General features: G+C 43.8%; 3 protein-coding genes across 4 annotated transcripts; 2 read left to right on the top strand and 1 right to left on the bottom strand.

The window, feature by feature from the left end:
• Window positions 1-212: 212 nt before the first annotated feature.
• Window positions 213-2,069, bottom strand: LOC149947497 (uncharacterized). Of its 2 annotated transcripts, none has more exons than XM_090172213.1 (3): window positions 1,675-2,069; window positions 465-1,600; window positions 213-401 (listed from the first exon to the last, which is right to left on the bottom strand). In XM_090172213.1, exon 2 carries the CDS (start codon window positions 1,123-1,125, stop codon window positions 808-810), a length of 318 nt encoding a protein of 105 aa, XP_090028339.1. In that variant the 5' UTR covers window positions 1,126-1,600; window positions 1,675-2,069; the 3' UTR covers window positions 213-401; window positions 465-807. The 2 variants fall into 2 exon arrangements, with proteins under 2 accessions (XP_090028339.1, XP_090028340.1); XM_090172214.1 differs by having other exon boundaries at window positions 213-392.
• On the top strand, window positions 1,821-2,656 carry LOC149947496 (uncharacterized). The gene is made up of 2 exons (XM_090170904.1): window positions 1,821-2,595; window positions 2,643-2,656. Exons 1-2 carry the CDS (start codon window positions 1,821-1,823, stop codon window positions 2,654-2,656), a joined length of 789 nt encoding a protein of 262 aa, XP_090027030.1.
• Window positions 2,657-9,871: 7,215 nt separating this feature from the next.
• On the top strand, window positions 9,872-12,004 carry LOC149947495 (uncharacterized). Its single transcript, XM_090170903.1, has 2 exons — window positions 9,872-10,953; window positions 11,080-12,004. Exons 1-2 carry the CDS (start codon window positions 9,872-9,874, stop codon window positions 12,002-12,004), a joined length of 2,007 nt encoding a protein of 668 aa, XP_090027029.1.
• The last annotated feature ends 4,557 nt before the right edge of the window (window positions 12,005-16,561 follow it).

Genomic DNA, 16,561 nt, shown 5'->3' with positions numbered 1-16,561 from the left:
TTATGTTTTACGTTTCAGTCTAGTTTTGCCTATATTTATTCAAATGATTAATAATCGCCAACTTTGCATTTAACTTTTATTATAACCTAATAATATAAAAGAAAGTTAGTATATTATAAATTAATTCTTTTAATCCTAGATCAAGTAACTAAATCCATCATCATACTAAACGTTAAAACCCAGGTTAAGTTTAAATCAAAGTACTAACCAGGATTATTAGATACGTTATTACATACTGACTTTATAAAAAATATTTTATCCGGGAAAAAGTTTTAAATATTTTTTCACAGTGACTGGAATCTGAATCTATCTGAGAACACCTAACATTCTTTTCCGAACAATTTGATAACCAAGATACTCGTTTCATTGATGGGAACCAAGAACTGCGTCCGCTGGAAGAACTTTAACTTCAATAAGATCGTTGCCTAATTTAAAAGTATAGCAAGAATGAGCGAATGGCTTACAATGCACGGTGGACCGTTGATTCCTGTGGGACCGGTCTCTCAACTGACGGGCAAGGGCCTAATTATCTACCTTCTGTTTTCGTTGTACTTCTTTTGAAACGTCAATATGTTGAAGTGAATACCTCGGCGCATAATGGCTTCGTAAAAATATCAGCCAACTGCTCTTCGCTCTGTCTTTGTACGAAAGATCCATCTATTTCCAATGATTTTTTGGCCATGAGGAGGATTGACCAATTCGTAGATTTGGTGTCCCTTCATGGAAAAGAGCCCTTCAGACATTGTCGTTTGCCATTTGACGTATTCGGCACTAGAACGAGCTGCTTCGGCTGTCTTTGGAAGATCGTCACAGATCAGGCAAACTGTCTGCTGGCATGCAGGTACAGCGAGTGCTTGTCCTTAGTTTTGAACGATCTCGGAGGACGGAACCGGTAACTGCAGGGGGTGATTCAACAGATCTGGATGTCGTGTCTTCGGGAACATCGACGGATCTGGTTGTCACGTCTTCGCAATCCGAATCGTCGGAATACTCCTCTCCCTGAATAGAGACATCCGTACATTCTCCAGGTTTAGTTTCGAGTATGTACTTCTTAGGATCGAACTTGACATCTCGGGATCGGATGACGTGATTTAGCTCTGGAACGTCAACTCGATATCCATCCATGTTATCTTCCTAACCAACGAGAATGCCTTTGAAAGCTTTCTTGGACAGCTTCCTTCAGTTCTCCTTTGGCACATGAACGTAACAGTCGGTTCCAAAAATGCGCGAATGTTTGACTGGAGGATTCGGTTTTCCAGTCCATAGTTCGTACGGCGTCTTCCCATTGATGAGTGTTGGGGCTGTGCTATTTAGAATATACGTCGTCGTGTTGACAGCTTCAGCCCACAGTTTTGGACGTAGATCTGGCTTCGAATACGTCAGATCATTGTATTTCTATACCCCAGTACAATAATTATACAAATTGCTTTGTATCTAGTTGTTTGGGCGTACGCGACTTCTTGTTTGTCTTATATCATAATTGTTTTTAACGCTTATCAATCAGATATTAGCATTTCTTAATAAATATTATATTTTTTAAATTCTGTATAAAAACCGTTGTAAATCTCAAAAAGGCGTCAGTTTGATTCCTGTTCGTCTCCTGTAAATATGATTTTAAATTAAAAGTTTGCATATCATGAACCGTCGTTTATTCTGTTGACATCTATCACGAACATATTTTTGGTCCGTCGAGCCGGATACAGTCGCGGTAATTAGTTGAGGTTTCCAATTCCTTGCCGTTACCAGTATCCAGTCTTCGTGGGAAGTAGTGTCACCATTCAGAGTCCGATTCAAGTGCGTAACTTCCATTATCAATCGGTATGGATCATCATACAGCTCGCAGACGATCGATCAAGGGTCAGATTACCAGGTTCGAGGCGGTCATCACGAATCATGCCACCATGCCCATCACACCAGTCGCAGTGGCAACGTACAAAAAGAAAGCCGATGCATTAGCCGCCGATTTGGAAACAGTTCAACAGTACATCAGTACCAACTGCCCAGTAGATGACTTCAATGCGCACGAAGCAGAGTACAATGCTCTCGTCACCCGTATGGAAAACATAGTTATATTCTTCGACACGCTCAATATTCAAGTGCCAACCGTACCAAGTAGTCTACCGACAGCTGATATTAAGCTACAGAAACTAGAGCTTCCAGTCTTCGGAGGAAACTACATAGACTGGTTCCCGTTCCATGACCTCTTTACAGCCACGGTTCATAACAATGGAACTCTATCAAGTGCTCAGAAGTTTCAGTACCTCAAAACATCTCTACGCGGTGAGGCAGCTATGCTTATCCACGCGATCCCAGTCACGGATGGAAACTACGCCGAGGCATGGGATATTCTTCTCAATCGGTTCAACAACACTCGAGAGATCGTAAACGCTCACATCAAACGGCTACTTAATCAAGCTTCTGTCAGAGACGAATCAGCAGCTTCGCTAAGACGCTTGATTGACACGACGGCAGAGTGTATTCGCTCTCTGAAAGTTCTGCAAGAGCCCGTCCAACACTGGAATGCCATACTCATTTATGTAATTGGAGAAAAACTCGATAACGAGTCTAGAAGACAATGGGAGCTATCGCTGACAGGTACTACGAGACCTACGTATGAGGAATTAACCACGTTTCTCGAACAGAGAGCTTGTCGTGAACAGCGAAATAAAAGACGCGAACTTTTCCGACATAAAAACCGGTAAACCTTTTTCCTCTTATTTCAAAACAGAACTGGCCGTTAATTTATTTTTACACGCGCAAAATAACACCTTTTTTAACAGCAACCAAAAACTCACTTTCACGCGCGCGTGCGCTATATAAACATTTGAAAACGAATATAGGTACATGTACTATACAAAATTACGATGTGTACAACCGAACATTCCGCCCGCCTTGAAATAACGAATTTCAAATGAGATAGTAAAAGTCCGAAAAGTTACATTTGCATACATAAATAACCCTTAGTAAACAGTTTGAATACAATTAAAATCAGTCTAGTGGTAACTGGCATAATTTAACTACGGGTCTTTTCAGTGATTTGTCAGAGGTTCTGACAGTTACGACGCGAACTTGATTGTCTTGTCCTGGATGAAGTTCAGTGATTCTTGCCATTCTCCACTTGGTTGGAGGTAAATCTTCATCTTTGAGCAAGACCAAGTCGCCGACTCGTAGATTCGGTTTTGGTGTAGTCCACTTTGGACGTTGTTGAAGGCGAGAGAGGAATTCATTTCGCCAACGCCAACGGTTCCAAAAGTGCTGCAGTACTTGTTGGCCCAATTGCCAACGTGACAGGCGGTTGACGTTTTCAGAAGTGAGATCGGGTTCGGGTATTGCGGTGAGCGCATCTCCGATTAGGAAATGTCCAGGTGTCAACGCATTGAAGTCGTTTGGATCCGAGCTTAACGCCGTTAAAGGACGTGAATTTAAGCAAGCTTCGATTTGGCAAAGAAGCGTTTGCATTTCTTCAAAGTTTAGAACCATGGTGCCAAGAACTCGTTTCAGATGATACTTGACGGACTTCACCCCGGCTTCCCAGAGGCCTCCAAAATGTGGCGCTGCAGGCGGGTTGAAGTGCCAATTAATTCCTTCGTCTGCGAGCCATCGTGACACTTGATCGTTGTTGTTTGTAGAGACTATGAATTTGATGAATGTTTTCATCTCTCGATCGGCTCCTGTAAAGTTGGTTCCACAGTCGCTGTAAATGTCGGCGCATTTTCCTCGTCGAGCAACAAAGCGTTTCAATGCTGCCAGAAATGCTTCGGTGGTCATGTCACTGACAAGTTCAAGATGAATTGATCTTGTGGTAAAGCAAGCGAAGACGGCAATGTATCCCTTAAACCTGAGGTGACTTCGTCCCTTCATTAGTTTAAGGGTAAATGGTCCTGCGTAGTCGACTCCACACTTCAAAAATGGCCGAGCAGGATTTACTCTCGCTGGTGGTAAATCGCCCATAAGTTGCTTTACAGTGACTGCCTGCTGTCGTACACATGAAACACATCTTCTGATATGGAAACGTATGGCATCACGAAGACCGACGATCCAATAACGTTTCTGTAAGACAGAAGTTAGTAGTTGAGCACCTCCGTGAAAATGTTTTTCGTGCTCGTGTTGTATTAGAAGTTCTGTTAATTTGCTCTGTCTCGGTAACAGTGCCGGATGCCTTTGTTCGTATGGTAAGTTGGAGTGGCAAAGTCTGCCACCAACTCTAAGAATCCCATCTTGATCGATGTACGGACGCATCGAAAGGATTTTACTTTTCCGTGGTAATTCCTTGTTTTGTTTAAGGCAAGCTATCTCTTCGTTAAAACTGTTGCTTTGGACGACCCGAATCCAATGGGATAGCGCCTTTTCGTTCTCTTCCTTCGATAAAGGTCCAGTAATCCTCAATTCTGTCGCATTTCGCGAATTGAAGACAAAACGTAGAATGTAGGCGGTGATATGAATGAGTTTTTTACGCGCTGAAAATTTGGAAAGGAGCGTGAAATCCATTTGATGATGTGTTACTAAAGAAATAATTCGTCTTTCCTCGGATAAACATTCATTTGGCTCTGAGAGTTCATGTAGTTCTTGCGTTGTTGCGGCGAAAATAAGGCACTGCGGTCCATGCCACCAGAGACCATGATTTCCCAGTTCGCTAGCGGATATTCCTCGAGAAGCGCAATCTGCAGGGTTGCTATCTCCTGAAATGTGATGCCATTGCGCTCTCGGTAGTTTCTCGTGGATCTCTGACACTCGATTGGCTACGAACGTTTTCCAACGTTGCGGTGGAGCTTTCAACCAAGCTAGGACGATTGTTGAGTCCGACCAGCAATGAACATCAGCTATATCCAATCTCAATGACTCCCTGATCAGTTGAATCAGAGAAGCCAAAAGTAATGCACCAGATAATTCCAGTCTCGGAAGTGTGATTTGTTTGAGCGGAGCGACTCTTGTTTTCGCAGCGATCAGTTGTATTTTGATTTGTCCGTTGTTATTCACCGTCTTCAGGTATACGGCAGCTGCGTACGCTTTCTCCGATGCGTCACAAAATCCATGCAGGCTAATGTCTGTAGCATTAGCTTGCGAAATGTGCCGTTGAACCGTAATGTTTTCAATTTCTGGTAAATCGGTTCGAAACGACCTCCATTTAGCTTCAAGTGGTTGGGGAAGTTGCTCATCCCAATTCAATTTTAGCTGCCACATTTCCTGTAACATCAGTTTCGCTCGAACGGTTACTGGTGCCAACAGTCCCAGAGGATCGAATATCCTTGCTGTATCCGAAAGAATCGTACGTTTAGTGATTGAACTTCTTGACGCTGGAGAAGTAACCATAAACGAGAAATTATCAGCCGAAGGAGTCCAATATAGGCCGAGAGTCTTGACTGATTCGTCGTTCTCGATGCATAGTGGCTTTTGTAAATCCTTCATGTTGGCTGGTAGTGTATCCAATAATGCAGCTTCATTCGACGCCCATTTCCTTATTTCAAATCCTGCTTGAGATGTAGCTTGAATGATTTCTGACTGAAGTCTTAAAACGTTCTCAATCGATTCGTCTCCTGTCATTAGATCGTCCATGTAGAAGTCATTTTGTAAAGCCGAAGATGCCAACGGAAGTGTCTCTTTCACGTCATGGCCAAGTTGCTTCAAGACTTTAGTTGCTAGGTATGGCGCTGATGCGGTTCCATATGTAACCGTTAGCAAACGGTATTCGAGCAAGGGTTCGTGTGAGTTGTTTCGCCAAACAATTCTTTGAAGATCGGAGTCGTCTGGATGTACTCTAATTTGACGAAACATTTTGGCAAGGTCTGCTTTCATTACAATGCGATGTTGACGAAAGCGAATAAGGAGGTTGACCAAATCATCTTGAAGTTTTGGCCCCCCTAGCAGATGATTGTTTAGGGAAACTCCAGTTGTAGATTTGGCAGAGGCGTCGAACACTACACGAACTCTCGTGGTGGTACTGTCTTCTTTGAATACCGCATGATGAGGCACGTAGTAAGATGGATTGGTTTCGATTTTTATTTCATTCGAGGGAATGAGTTCCATATGTCCAAGGGCAATGTATTCCCCCATGAACTTGCGGTACTCCTCATAGAGATTCGGGTTAACACGTAGACGTCGTTCTAAGTGAGAGAATCGACGGATTGCCATTTGTTTAGAATCTCCAAGTTTTGGTGCAACGTTTATCTTTGGTAATCGTACAGTGAATCTTCCTGTAGAGTCACGTGTATGTGATTCTTCAAAGTTCTTTTCACATTGAATTTCTGTTGGAGATAGTATTCTTCGAGGCTGGATGTCTTCTAGCTCCCAAAGATGTTTCAAATCTGCTTCCAATGTACAATGGTGGACCTTTATTTTCGAACTTCTTCCGGCCATCAGCAATGGACCGGAAACTGCCCATCCGAAAAGAGTATTAAAGGCACCTGGAAGACCTTCTTTCCCCTTGCAAATGCCATCTTGTAAGAGCTCTAGATACACGTCAGCACCTAGTAAAATATCCACTTGTCCAGGGCTATGAAAAGTTGGATCAGCAAGTGTTAAGCCTTTCAAGTGTAGACAATTTCCAGGATCGAACGGACTGTTAGGTAAATAATCCGTGACCTTTTTCAGGACGATTGCCTCGACGATGACCTCCGACGTGTTAATGATATTTGACTGAATATTCACCATGACACTGCCTTGAGAGGTGTTCATTCCGGTTGCTCCAATTCCGTCAACTGAGACGTTGAAACGTGTTCGCTTCAATCTTAGTTTCCTCGTGAATTGTTCCGTGATGAAACTGGCTTGAGAACCCGAGTCCAGAAGCGCTCGGGCTGGATAAAGTTGCTCGTCAAGTCCCTTGACTTGGACCATTGCGGTTGCCAAGATAACTTGGGTTGATCCAATTATTTCACGAGATGGGCATGAAACTACACCGGAGGTTGCCTTCGTCTTCGTTAATTCCTTCTCTTGATGTAGAAGTGTGTTATGTCGTGCGTTGCATTTCTTACAATGACCAGATTTGCAGTCATTGCTTTGATGACCGGTTCGTAAGCAATTGAAACACATGGCACTCCTCTTGACCATGTTCCAACGCTCGTCCGAAGATGCATTCAGAAAATTGGTACATTTGTATACAGAGTGTGTTTCGTTGCAAAAGTGACACGTCTCGCTCAGAGCACCATGATGAGCCTTTGTACTCGGTCTCTGATGTAATGGAGGCTTCGACTTGATTGCAGTAGTTGTAGGCGGAGCTGCTGCTAAGGCTCTGGCCCGTTGTTCAAGAAATGTAACGAGATCCTCGAAAGTTGGTCTTTCGGTCCCCCTCAGGGAAAGTTCCCATTGTCGGCGAGATTCTGAATCCAGTTTTTCCTTTACAAGATGAAGTAGTATGGAGTCCCAATGTTGTACTGGTTCTTTGAGAACCTTGAGCGCCCTTATGCATTCGGCGGTGGTATCGATGAGCGTTCGTAAAGCGGATGAAGATTCTTGGATGACGTTAGTTTGACTGAAGAGACGTTTTACGTGTGCATCGATGATTTCCCGGGTATTGTTGAACCGATTGTTTAAGATATCCCAAGCCTCCAGATAGTTAGCGTCAGTTACCGGAATAGATTGAACGAGGAGCGCTGCTTCGTTTCGTAATGATGACTTCAAATACTGAAACTTATGAGCTCCGGTGAGCGATTCGTTGTTGTGTACGGTGCCCGTGAAGAGATCGTGAAATGGAAGCCAATCGACGTAACCACCGCTGAATGATGGAAGTTCCAGCTTCGGTAAACGTACATCACTAGCTGGTCTGACTTGTCTCACTGGAATGTTTGCTGCTCTTTCATTTGATTCAGTGACGAGTAGGATTGTCAGATCTTCGAGTCGAGCGATTAGGGGGTTGTATTCATCTTCGTGATCCGCGAAATCGTCGTCGTCGGGATCGATATTTGCAACTACGGCATCGTGAACCTCATCCAAGTCTTTCGATAGTTTTTCCACCTTGTCTACATACAGCTTCAAGGCGACGTCAGATAAATTCGTTGCTGTTTGACCCACCGCATTTTCAATCCTGGTGATCTGTCCCTTGATAGCTGCTCTTCTTCTCACCAGAACATCCATGATGACTTATGTTGATTCGTTTACGATCGGGATATGATCGATGGTTTAAACGGTTTCCAACGGAGAATCCACGCTAATTTTCACTGTCTCTCACGGAAAGATAGCCGATTCGATGATTAGTTGAGGAACATAATCAAGTTGACGAATGTATCCGGCTCGACGGACCAAAAAATGTCGTGAACAACGAAATAAAAGACATAAAAACCGGTAAACCTTTTTCCTCTTATTTCAAAACAGAACTGGCCGTTAATTTATTTTTACACGCGCAAAATAACACCTTTTTTAACAGCAACCAAAAACTCACTTTCACGCGCGCGTGCGCTATATAAACATTTGAAAACGAATATAGGTACATGTACTATACAAAATTACGATGTGTACAACCGAACAGAGCTCGAGCCTTGGCCGCTTCCCAATCCACATCGAGAGAAACCAGAAGCAAGCAAGGATCAACGCCATTTCCCAGGAAATATCCGGTATCACATCACGGTTCCATACGAGACAACGCATGCTCGATCTGCACTGACTCGCACCCCACATTCAAATGCCCATCCTTGCTACGCATGAAGCTCGATGGAATTTAGTCAAATCGCACTCGCTTTGCTTCAACTGCCTAAGAAACGACCACGTCAGCCACGACTGCAAATCCGGTAATTGTCGAAAATGCATCAAGATTCGCAAGAGATGAACTCCACGTCCCGTGAAAACTCGAGAAGCGAAGTCCTTGCACATGTATCCCGCCAGCATATCGAGCCTTCTCAAGTTATACTGCCGACAGCAATCATTCAGGTCCGGGGTGGTAACGGTTCCATCTGGCCAAGTAGAGCGCTGATCGACTCTGGCTCGCAAGCGAGTTTTATTTCCGAACAGTTCATGCAAAAGTTACAAGTCAGACGAACTCATCAGACCCTGACGATAGGTGGAATTGGTGCGACCAGTCTCAGCCAATCTAGAGGAGGCGCAACGCTGTCCATCAGTTCCAGGAGCGATCCCACCTTCAAGGCAACAATTGAAGTCCTGATCCTTAAAGACGTCACGGAAAGGCTTCCGAATTTCGCCGTCAATACTCGTAACTGGTCGCGCATCAAGCAACTACAACTTGCAGATCCAACGTTCAACATTCCAGGCTCAGTCGATATACTGCTTGGAGCAAACGTTTTCCTAGACCTCATTCGAGATGGTAAACTAATGGGAAGATCTGGAGTACCTGGAGCGTTCAAGACCGTCTTTGGTTGGGTGGTAGCGGGTACCACCGGAACAGTACCACATCGTCAATTAAAGTTCATCATTGCCAGCTTGAAACCCAACTCGCCAGGTTCTGGGAAATCGAAGAACTAGCAGATCAGTCCAATTTCACATCTCCAGTGCGAACAGAAGTTTGAAGACACATTCAGCCGAAACGCTAGTGGACGGTTCGTTGTCAGACTTCCAATCAAGGAGGGTCCCGAGCCGCTCGGTGAATCTAGGAGTATAGCATTACGAAGATTCAAATACGTCGAACGCCGTTTAGAAGCTAATCCGTTGAACTACGAGAAATACCGAAGATTCATGGAAGAATATATCCAGTTGCGTCACATGGAGCTCGTTTCCACTGAAAGCAGACTCGCAGATAACACCTACTATTTACCGCACCATGCAGTCTTCAAGGAATCAAGTTCGACAACAAAACTAAGAGTCGTATTTGACGGGTCCTCTAAAACCTCCAACGGAGTCTCTTTGAACAACATCCTCCTTGTAGGTCCAAAACTACAGTTAGATCTCGTAAACCTACTCATCAGATTTCGAAGCCACAGCAGTCGCACTAATGGCCGATATCGAGAAAATGTATCGCCAAATCTTAATTCACAACGAAGACCTCCGCTACCAACGAATACTATGGAGACATCGAAAGGAAGATCCGATCGAAGATTATCAACTACGTACGGTGACATACGGGACAGCGTCAGCACCCTATTTGGCTACTAAGGTCTTACAACAGTTATCTAAAGGCGTAGAGTCCAAGTACCCGTTGGCTTCTCAAGTCCTCAAGGACGATTTCTACATGGACGATCTCCTTTCAGGCGCAACCAATACAATCAGCGCCATAAAACTACAACAACAGCTCAGTCAAGCCACGAGCGAAGCAGGACTTCCATTGCGGAAATGGGCGTCAAACGATCCAGGCGTCATGGAAATAATACCTTCGGAGCAGAGGGAAATCCTGGTTCCCTTAAATATCAACAACGCCGAATCAATCCAAACCTTGAGCCTACAATGGACACCGGCAATAGACGTCCTCTCATTTGTTCTTACATCACCGAATTCCAGAGAAGTCGTTACTAAACGCACCATCCTGTCTGATACCGCCAAGGTTTTCGATCCCTTAGGTCTCTTGTCTCCAATCCTGATCCGAGCGAAAATCCTGATGCAAGAGATGTGGCAAATCAAGGTTACCTGGGATGAAGAGTTACCATCGACGATCGTTCACAAATGGCATACCTTCCGAAAAGATCTAACCGGCATTGAAGATATCCGAATCCAGCGCTTCATCAGTCAACCTCAAGCCTCAAACTTGAGCTTACATGGCTTCTGCGATGCGTCGGAAAAGGCGTATGCGGCGGCGGTTTATTTGAAAACTATTGATGAAGCCGGACTGGTCTCGGTTCAATTGATCGTCACCAAGACCAGAATTGCTCCTCTTCGACAAATTACGTTACCTAGACTAGAACTATGCGCTACAGTCCTTCTCGCACGACTTATCACGCTCGTACAACAGTCTCTACGAAGCACCATATCAGAAGTTCATGGATGGAGCGACAGTCGCATCGTACTGTCCTGGCTGGCCTCACATCCTCAACGATGGAAGACATTCATCGCAAACCGTTATCCAGTGGCATCACGTTTCGGGTAAACTCAACCCCGCGGATTGTGCCTCACGTGGCATTGACGCCAAGGAACTTCTAACGCACCCTGGCTACAAACTGAACCAATCAACACCGATGAATCACCCATTAAAGAGTATCCCGAATGCAGAATTGAGGAGCGAATCAAACCAGTCATCGCTGTGCATTCCAAGAGCGATACCAGTCTCTTAGAACGATATTCATCATTAACGAAGCTCCTTCACGTTACCGGGTACATTCAACGTTATCTTCGCAACAGCCGAACCTTGCCGGAATCAAGAGAACTGGGCCCGTTAACGAAGGAAGAGAAAGATCGCGCATTCAATCATTGGATAAAAGTCACTCAATTGGCTCACTTCGGAGCAGAAATCCGACAACTGGAAGATAAAAAACCTCTACCAACAAAAAGCAAAATTCTGGGGCTGACACCATTCTTGGACGCAGCCAGTGTCCTTAGAGTTGGCGGACGAATCCGACATGCGAAAATCTCAATCGATCAAATTCACCCAGTCATCCTGCCTCGAAAAAGTACATTCACTGATCTCATCATCAACAACGAACATGCCAAAACACTACATGGAGGGCCGCAACTAATGATGGCGTCCTTACAATCGAAGTTCTGGATCATAGGGCTTCGTGATGCTGTTCGCTTTCATGTCCGAAGGTGTTTGAGATGTCTCCGACAACAGGCAAAAACCATCACTCAACTTATGGGCAATCTACCAGCTCCTAGAGTCAACCCCGGACGAGCGTTCCTCAAAAGCGGAGTCGACAACGCCGGTCCGTTCAATCTGAAAGTCATGAAGGGACGAGGATGCCGATCATTCAAAGGCTATATCGCCATATTCGCCTGTTTCTCGACCCGTGCACTGCACCTCGAACTGGTCAGCGACATGACTACTGCTGCGTTCTTGGCAGCCTTCAAACGCTTCGTCTCCCGTCGAGGCAAATGCACCGACGTCTATAGCGATTGCGGGACGAACTTCGTTGGAGCCAACAAGGAACTTAAGGAATTCACCCGAATTGTCTCAACTAACAAAAAGGCCAGACCATAGCGCAATGGATGAGCGACGAAGGAACCATCTGGCATTTCAACCCCCCGGCAGCTCCGCATTTTGGTGGCCTCTGGGAAGCGGGCGTGAAATCAGTGAAATATCACCTGAAGAGAGTCATCGGGGAGACACGACTGACGTTCGAAGAGATGCAGACACTACTATGTCAAGTAGAAGCATGTCTAAACTCCCGTCCCCTGACTCCAATGACATCAGATCCAGCCGACTTAGCAGTCTTGACACCAGGACATTTTCTGATTGGGGACTCCTTGACGTCCATACCAGAACCCGATTTCACTTCAACCAACATCAACCGTCTCTCTCGATGGCAGCTCGGACAACAGATATTACAACACTTTTGGCGACGTTGGCAAGCCGAGTACCTGTCACGACTCCAACAACGTCCAAAATGGACGAAGAGTACTCGCAATCTAGAAATCGGAGATTTGGTACTACTTAAGGAGGAGTTACCGCCAACCAAATGGAAGATGGCCAGAATCATTAAAATCCATCCAGGGGCCGATCAACTTGTTCGCGTCGTCACGGTCAAGATTACGGACAGGGAATTGCAACGACCGGTCACCAAACTGTGTCAACTTCCGTTGGAACCTTTTTTTTTTTTTTTTGAGATACACAAACATCGGTGTCGACCCGAGGCCTTAGACACCTCCGTTGGAGCCTTAACTTTAAAATTCACATTTTAAGGTGGGCGGGATGTTTGGGCGTACGCGACTTCTTGTTTGTCTTATATCATAATTGTTTTTAACGCTTATCAATCAGATATTAGCATTTCTTAATCAATATTATATTTTTTAAATTCTGTATAAAAACCGTTGTAAATCTCAAAAAGGCGTTAGTTTGATTCCTGTTCGTCTCCTGTAAATATGATTTTAAATTAAAAGTTTGCATATCATGAACCGTCGTTTATTCTGTTGACATCTATCATGAACACTAGTCACGAATATTATCATCACGCATCCCGCATATTTCTTTTTTATTTAGATAAAAAGACAAACCAAGACCAGGGCAAGCCTGAAATACATATAAAAGACTTGTAAAAAAAGGCAAAGAATAAAAAACGGTAAAACAGCTGTGTAGAAATAAAAGACGATAAAAAAACAGCAATCAACCTGGACAAATGTCCCCGAAGTTGCTGGTTAAGAAACGCATGATTTTGTCATTGAGATTCATGTCTTAAAAGTTGTCCCTAGGGACCAGATGGAGTGTGAATGGGCAATTAACTCCAACGACTCTGCCAATACCTCTTGGTATTTAATATTGCCCTTATCGGGTTTAATAGAATGGATTTGGATTACCTGATTCATTAATGCCCCCTTGGCCAGGCCATCCGCTCTATCGTGATTTTAGCGCCATGATTAATAGTAAAATTCCTAATGGTTACACACATGCCATTAAGGTTGGAAGAATTTCCGATGGCTCGTAGAGAAGATATACTATCACTAAAGATCCTCTTCATCGTGGGGTCGCTCCTTAGCGAAACACTTAATGCTCTCGAAAATGGAGTAGAGCTAAATATAAAATATACTAGGATTATAACTCATGTCTAGACGAAATGTCTTAGGCAAGAGTTCCAATCCATTTGAGTAAACGACATCCTCCGATAGCGAACCATCGGGAAAAATTAGTGGGAAGAGCGTCTCCACGAGAAATCTCTACATGAGAGGCCGGATGCCTTGCCCAAGGGTCGCCCGGGTAAAGAAAATTTACACCTACAAGATTGTATTCACAATGTTTAGCTACCATCTGCTGGTAAAAAGACTTAAAAGATGGTTGCTTCCTCACTTATAATGTATTCTATCGGGGTTAAGTTGTTAATTACCAATAACGCGTCGGTAGATAGTACGATAAGCACAGCCAACTCTAAAAGCTGCTATTCGTTCGAATACAGCATTGTTCGAACAAACAACATGATTGTGCGATTCTTACGTTCAGCTACTCCATTGTGCTCAGGAGTTGAGGTTCGATGTTTCAGGCCAACTTCTTGGCGTCGTTATTCGGCGGAATTCATCGTTAACGTACTCGGTCCCGTTTTCCGTGATACGGTATGGTATGTTCATGGTTCTTACAGAATGCGTAAAAGTCCTTGAAACGATCCACTACTTTAGATTTCTTTGCCAAGAAATATGTTATACGGATGTCGGGAAACTTGTCGTTGAAGAGAAGATAATAGAGCTTTCCCTTCATTGATGGCGTTGGTGATGAACCCCAAAGATCTGAATGACTTCGTTCTCCTGGCTTTGTGGTTTTATCTAACCGGGTACCAAAAGATACATTATCGTAGCCAAGTTTCGTCAGAGTAGCCGCTACATGTCGTTTATTTTGATGGCCCAATCTTTCGTGGCAGATTTGGAGATTCCCTTTTTTCTCGTTCCTTGGATCAGTGCCATGATATATGGAACTCGATGGCTGCTCCACAGTCATAACCACCCCAGGAAGACCGGCCGCAGGATGTCGCAGTGGCTTGAAATTCCCGGCTGGCATTGCGTTTCATGGCGCTTTTCAGAGAAAATACGTTGCAGGCGAAACCGCTGATGTGACGACATTATATCGAACGCTAATGTCACCCTCACCGTCTGCTGTCATCTGAGCTTTGTTGCCGACTTGTAGAGTAGCTGCACTGTCGAACCTCCTTAACAGAATGAACTTCGTAGCGTCATTGGTGATGTGCTGCGTAGCTCCGGAGTCGAAATACCAGACAGTTTCTGCCGTGGTATGAGCAATCAGGCCAGATGGCGCAAAAAAAACCACAGCCGTTGTCGGCGCCAGTGTTGTTTCTGTTTTCTCCAGTTCTTAAATTTCCAAATAGTTTTTCCCCTCCGGTGCAGTCCCTCGAGAGATGTCCAACCTTCTTGCACTTGAAACATAGGGAACGCATTTGAACAAGATAGGTTGACATGTCATCTTCCGGAGATTTCGTCGTTCTAATCAACTGGGCGAGTAATTTTCGGAGCCGATTGGACGACTTTTGTTCAAAGATTTCCAATAGATTATTCCAGATCTCCCTTGGTGTTTCACAATAAGCAATCATGTTCTGGACTTTCCGGGATAACGCTGACCAGATGAGAATAGGGGCTGTACTGAACACAACTTGGTATTTCTCTAGGGCTGCAGAAAACGCCGCCTCTGTCTCATCGGTTCGTACTGGTTCCGTTCGACTTCCGGTGACATTTCTGCAAACGCTTCGTATCGTTAAGACGTCACAGACTTGCCTTTTCCGGCTTCGCCAATTCTCTGGACCAGATAGCTTCTCAACGTCATGGCTTAGGAATTAGAATGCTGTGAAACAAAATATGATGAAGACAGGTAACCAGGATACCACAGACTTGAGTTCAGTTGATTATCATAGACAGTAGTGTGGCGCAGTGGAAACGTGCTCGGCCCATAAACTGTTGAAGTTTTATAGTATCAGCGCTTCGCAGAGATGAACAAGAACTCGTATAAACGAAAACTGGTTTAATTTATTAAAATAGTAAGCGCCAGTTACATAATTGACAACTGATTAATTGGTGACACACTGATACGCAGTGCAAAGTGTTTTTATATTAAAACCAGAGCGGTATAAACATAAACAAATATAAAAAAAGCGGATAAATTAATTAAAAAACACCTCTCCGTGGTTTTTATTTCCGGCTGTGTTAAAGAACTATCTTCGTTGTTTATCTTCATCACAAAATGATGGTGGACTACTTAAGACTGAAGATCATAATGGTAATTGCTTTGCTAAAAGAGCCTTTGTTTGAATGTGGTAATTATTGTAAGTAATCGACTAAATATAGAATAAACTTTTGCCAAGTTATTATCGTAGTAGCGTAGATCAGGCTTAAAAATTATTCGGACCTTTGAGTAAAATTTTCTCCTTGACTTCTTCTGAGCATAGCTACACGGCTGATGTTGGACTCGGGCTCATCTCAAAATTTTTACCCAAACGTTTAAGTGCTCTTCTCTAGCTCAATTTAAGGACAAATATTGTACAGGCTCTGCTCAATCTCAGTTAAAACGACCGGGTTTGAAACGGCTCGTCTCGGACTCGATTAAGCTTAATTTTTCATGTGGACTCACCTCGGTCTCATTTGTTTTTCTTCGTCTCGAGCTCAATTTTCTTAAGTTAACAAATTTGGGCTCATCTCGGCTCTTCTTACCTAAACAATTCATCTCAGACTAGGGCTCGGAATAAATATTAAGGAGCTCACTAGTTTTGAGTACTCGACTCAATCCAAATTGTATGGCACAGTACAAAAAATATGGCTGCATGCTTTTGTAGTTGTTTTTTTGAGTAAAGTGGATTTTATGTACCTATACATAAGCATTCATGCTATAAATTTATAACACACATCCTCCAATAAAATGGATAGCTTGAAATAATTCTCTTCCATTTTTAGAAGCCACAAAATTTAATTTTTTATTTAAACACTAACAAGGAGAGTACCCGAGGTGTTTATTGCCGATTTTGTTCAAAGTCGGGCGTAATGTAGACCTATATGAGATATGAAATTTCCCAAAAGGAGACGTTGCACTACCCATTCGTTTTGCTATAGCAAC

The sequence above is a fragment of the Leiobunum rupestre genome, chromosome 4 (genome assembly GCF_980474605.1).
Source record: "Leiobunum rupestre chromosome 4, qqLeiRupe1.1.hap1, whole genome shotgun sequence".
NCBI lineage: Eukaryota > Metazoa > Arthropoda > Arachnida > Opiliones > Sclerosomatidae > Leiobunum > Leiobunum rupestre.
The sequence above is the reverse complement of the archived record's forward strand: the minus strand, read 5'-3'. Positions and strand labels throughout refer to the sequence as shown.

Excerpts from the sequence above, each read along its gene's own strand:
- LOC149947496 (XM_090170904.1), top strand. The coding sequence starts at position 1,821 with ATGGATCATCATACAGCTCGCAGACGATCGATCAAGGGTCAGATTACC.
- LOC149947495 (XM_090170903.1), top strand. The coding sequence starts at position 9,872 with ATGGCCGATATCGAGAAAATGTATCGCCAAATCTTAATTCACAACGAA. Across the intron at positions 10,954-11,079 it reads CCAGTGGCATCACGTTTCGG|AATTGAGGAGCGAATCAAAC; the intron begins GTAAACTCAACC and ends TCCCGAATGCAG.
- LOC149947497 (XM_090172213.1), bottom strand. The coding sequence starts at position 1,125 with ATGGATGGATATCGAGTTGACGTTCCAGAGCTAAATCACGTCATCCGA.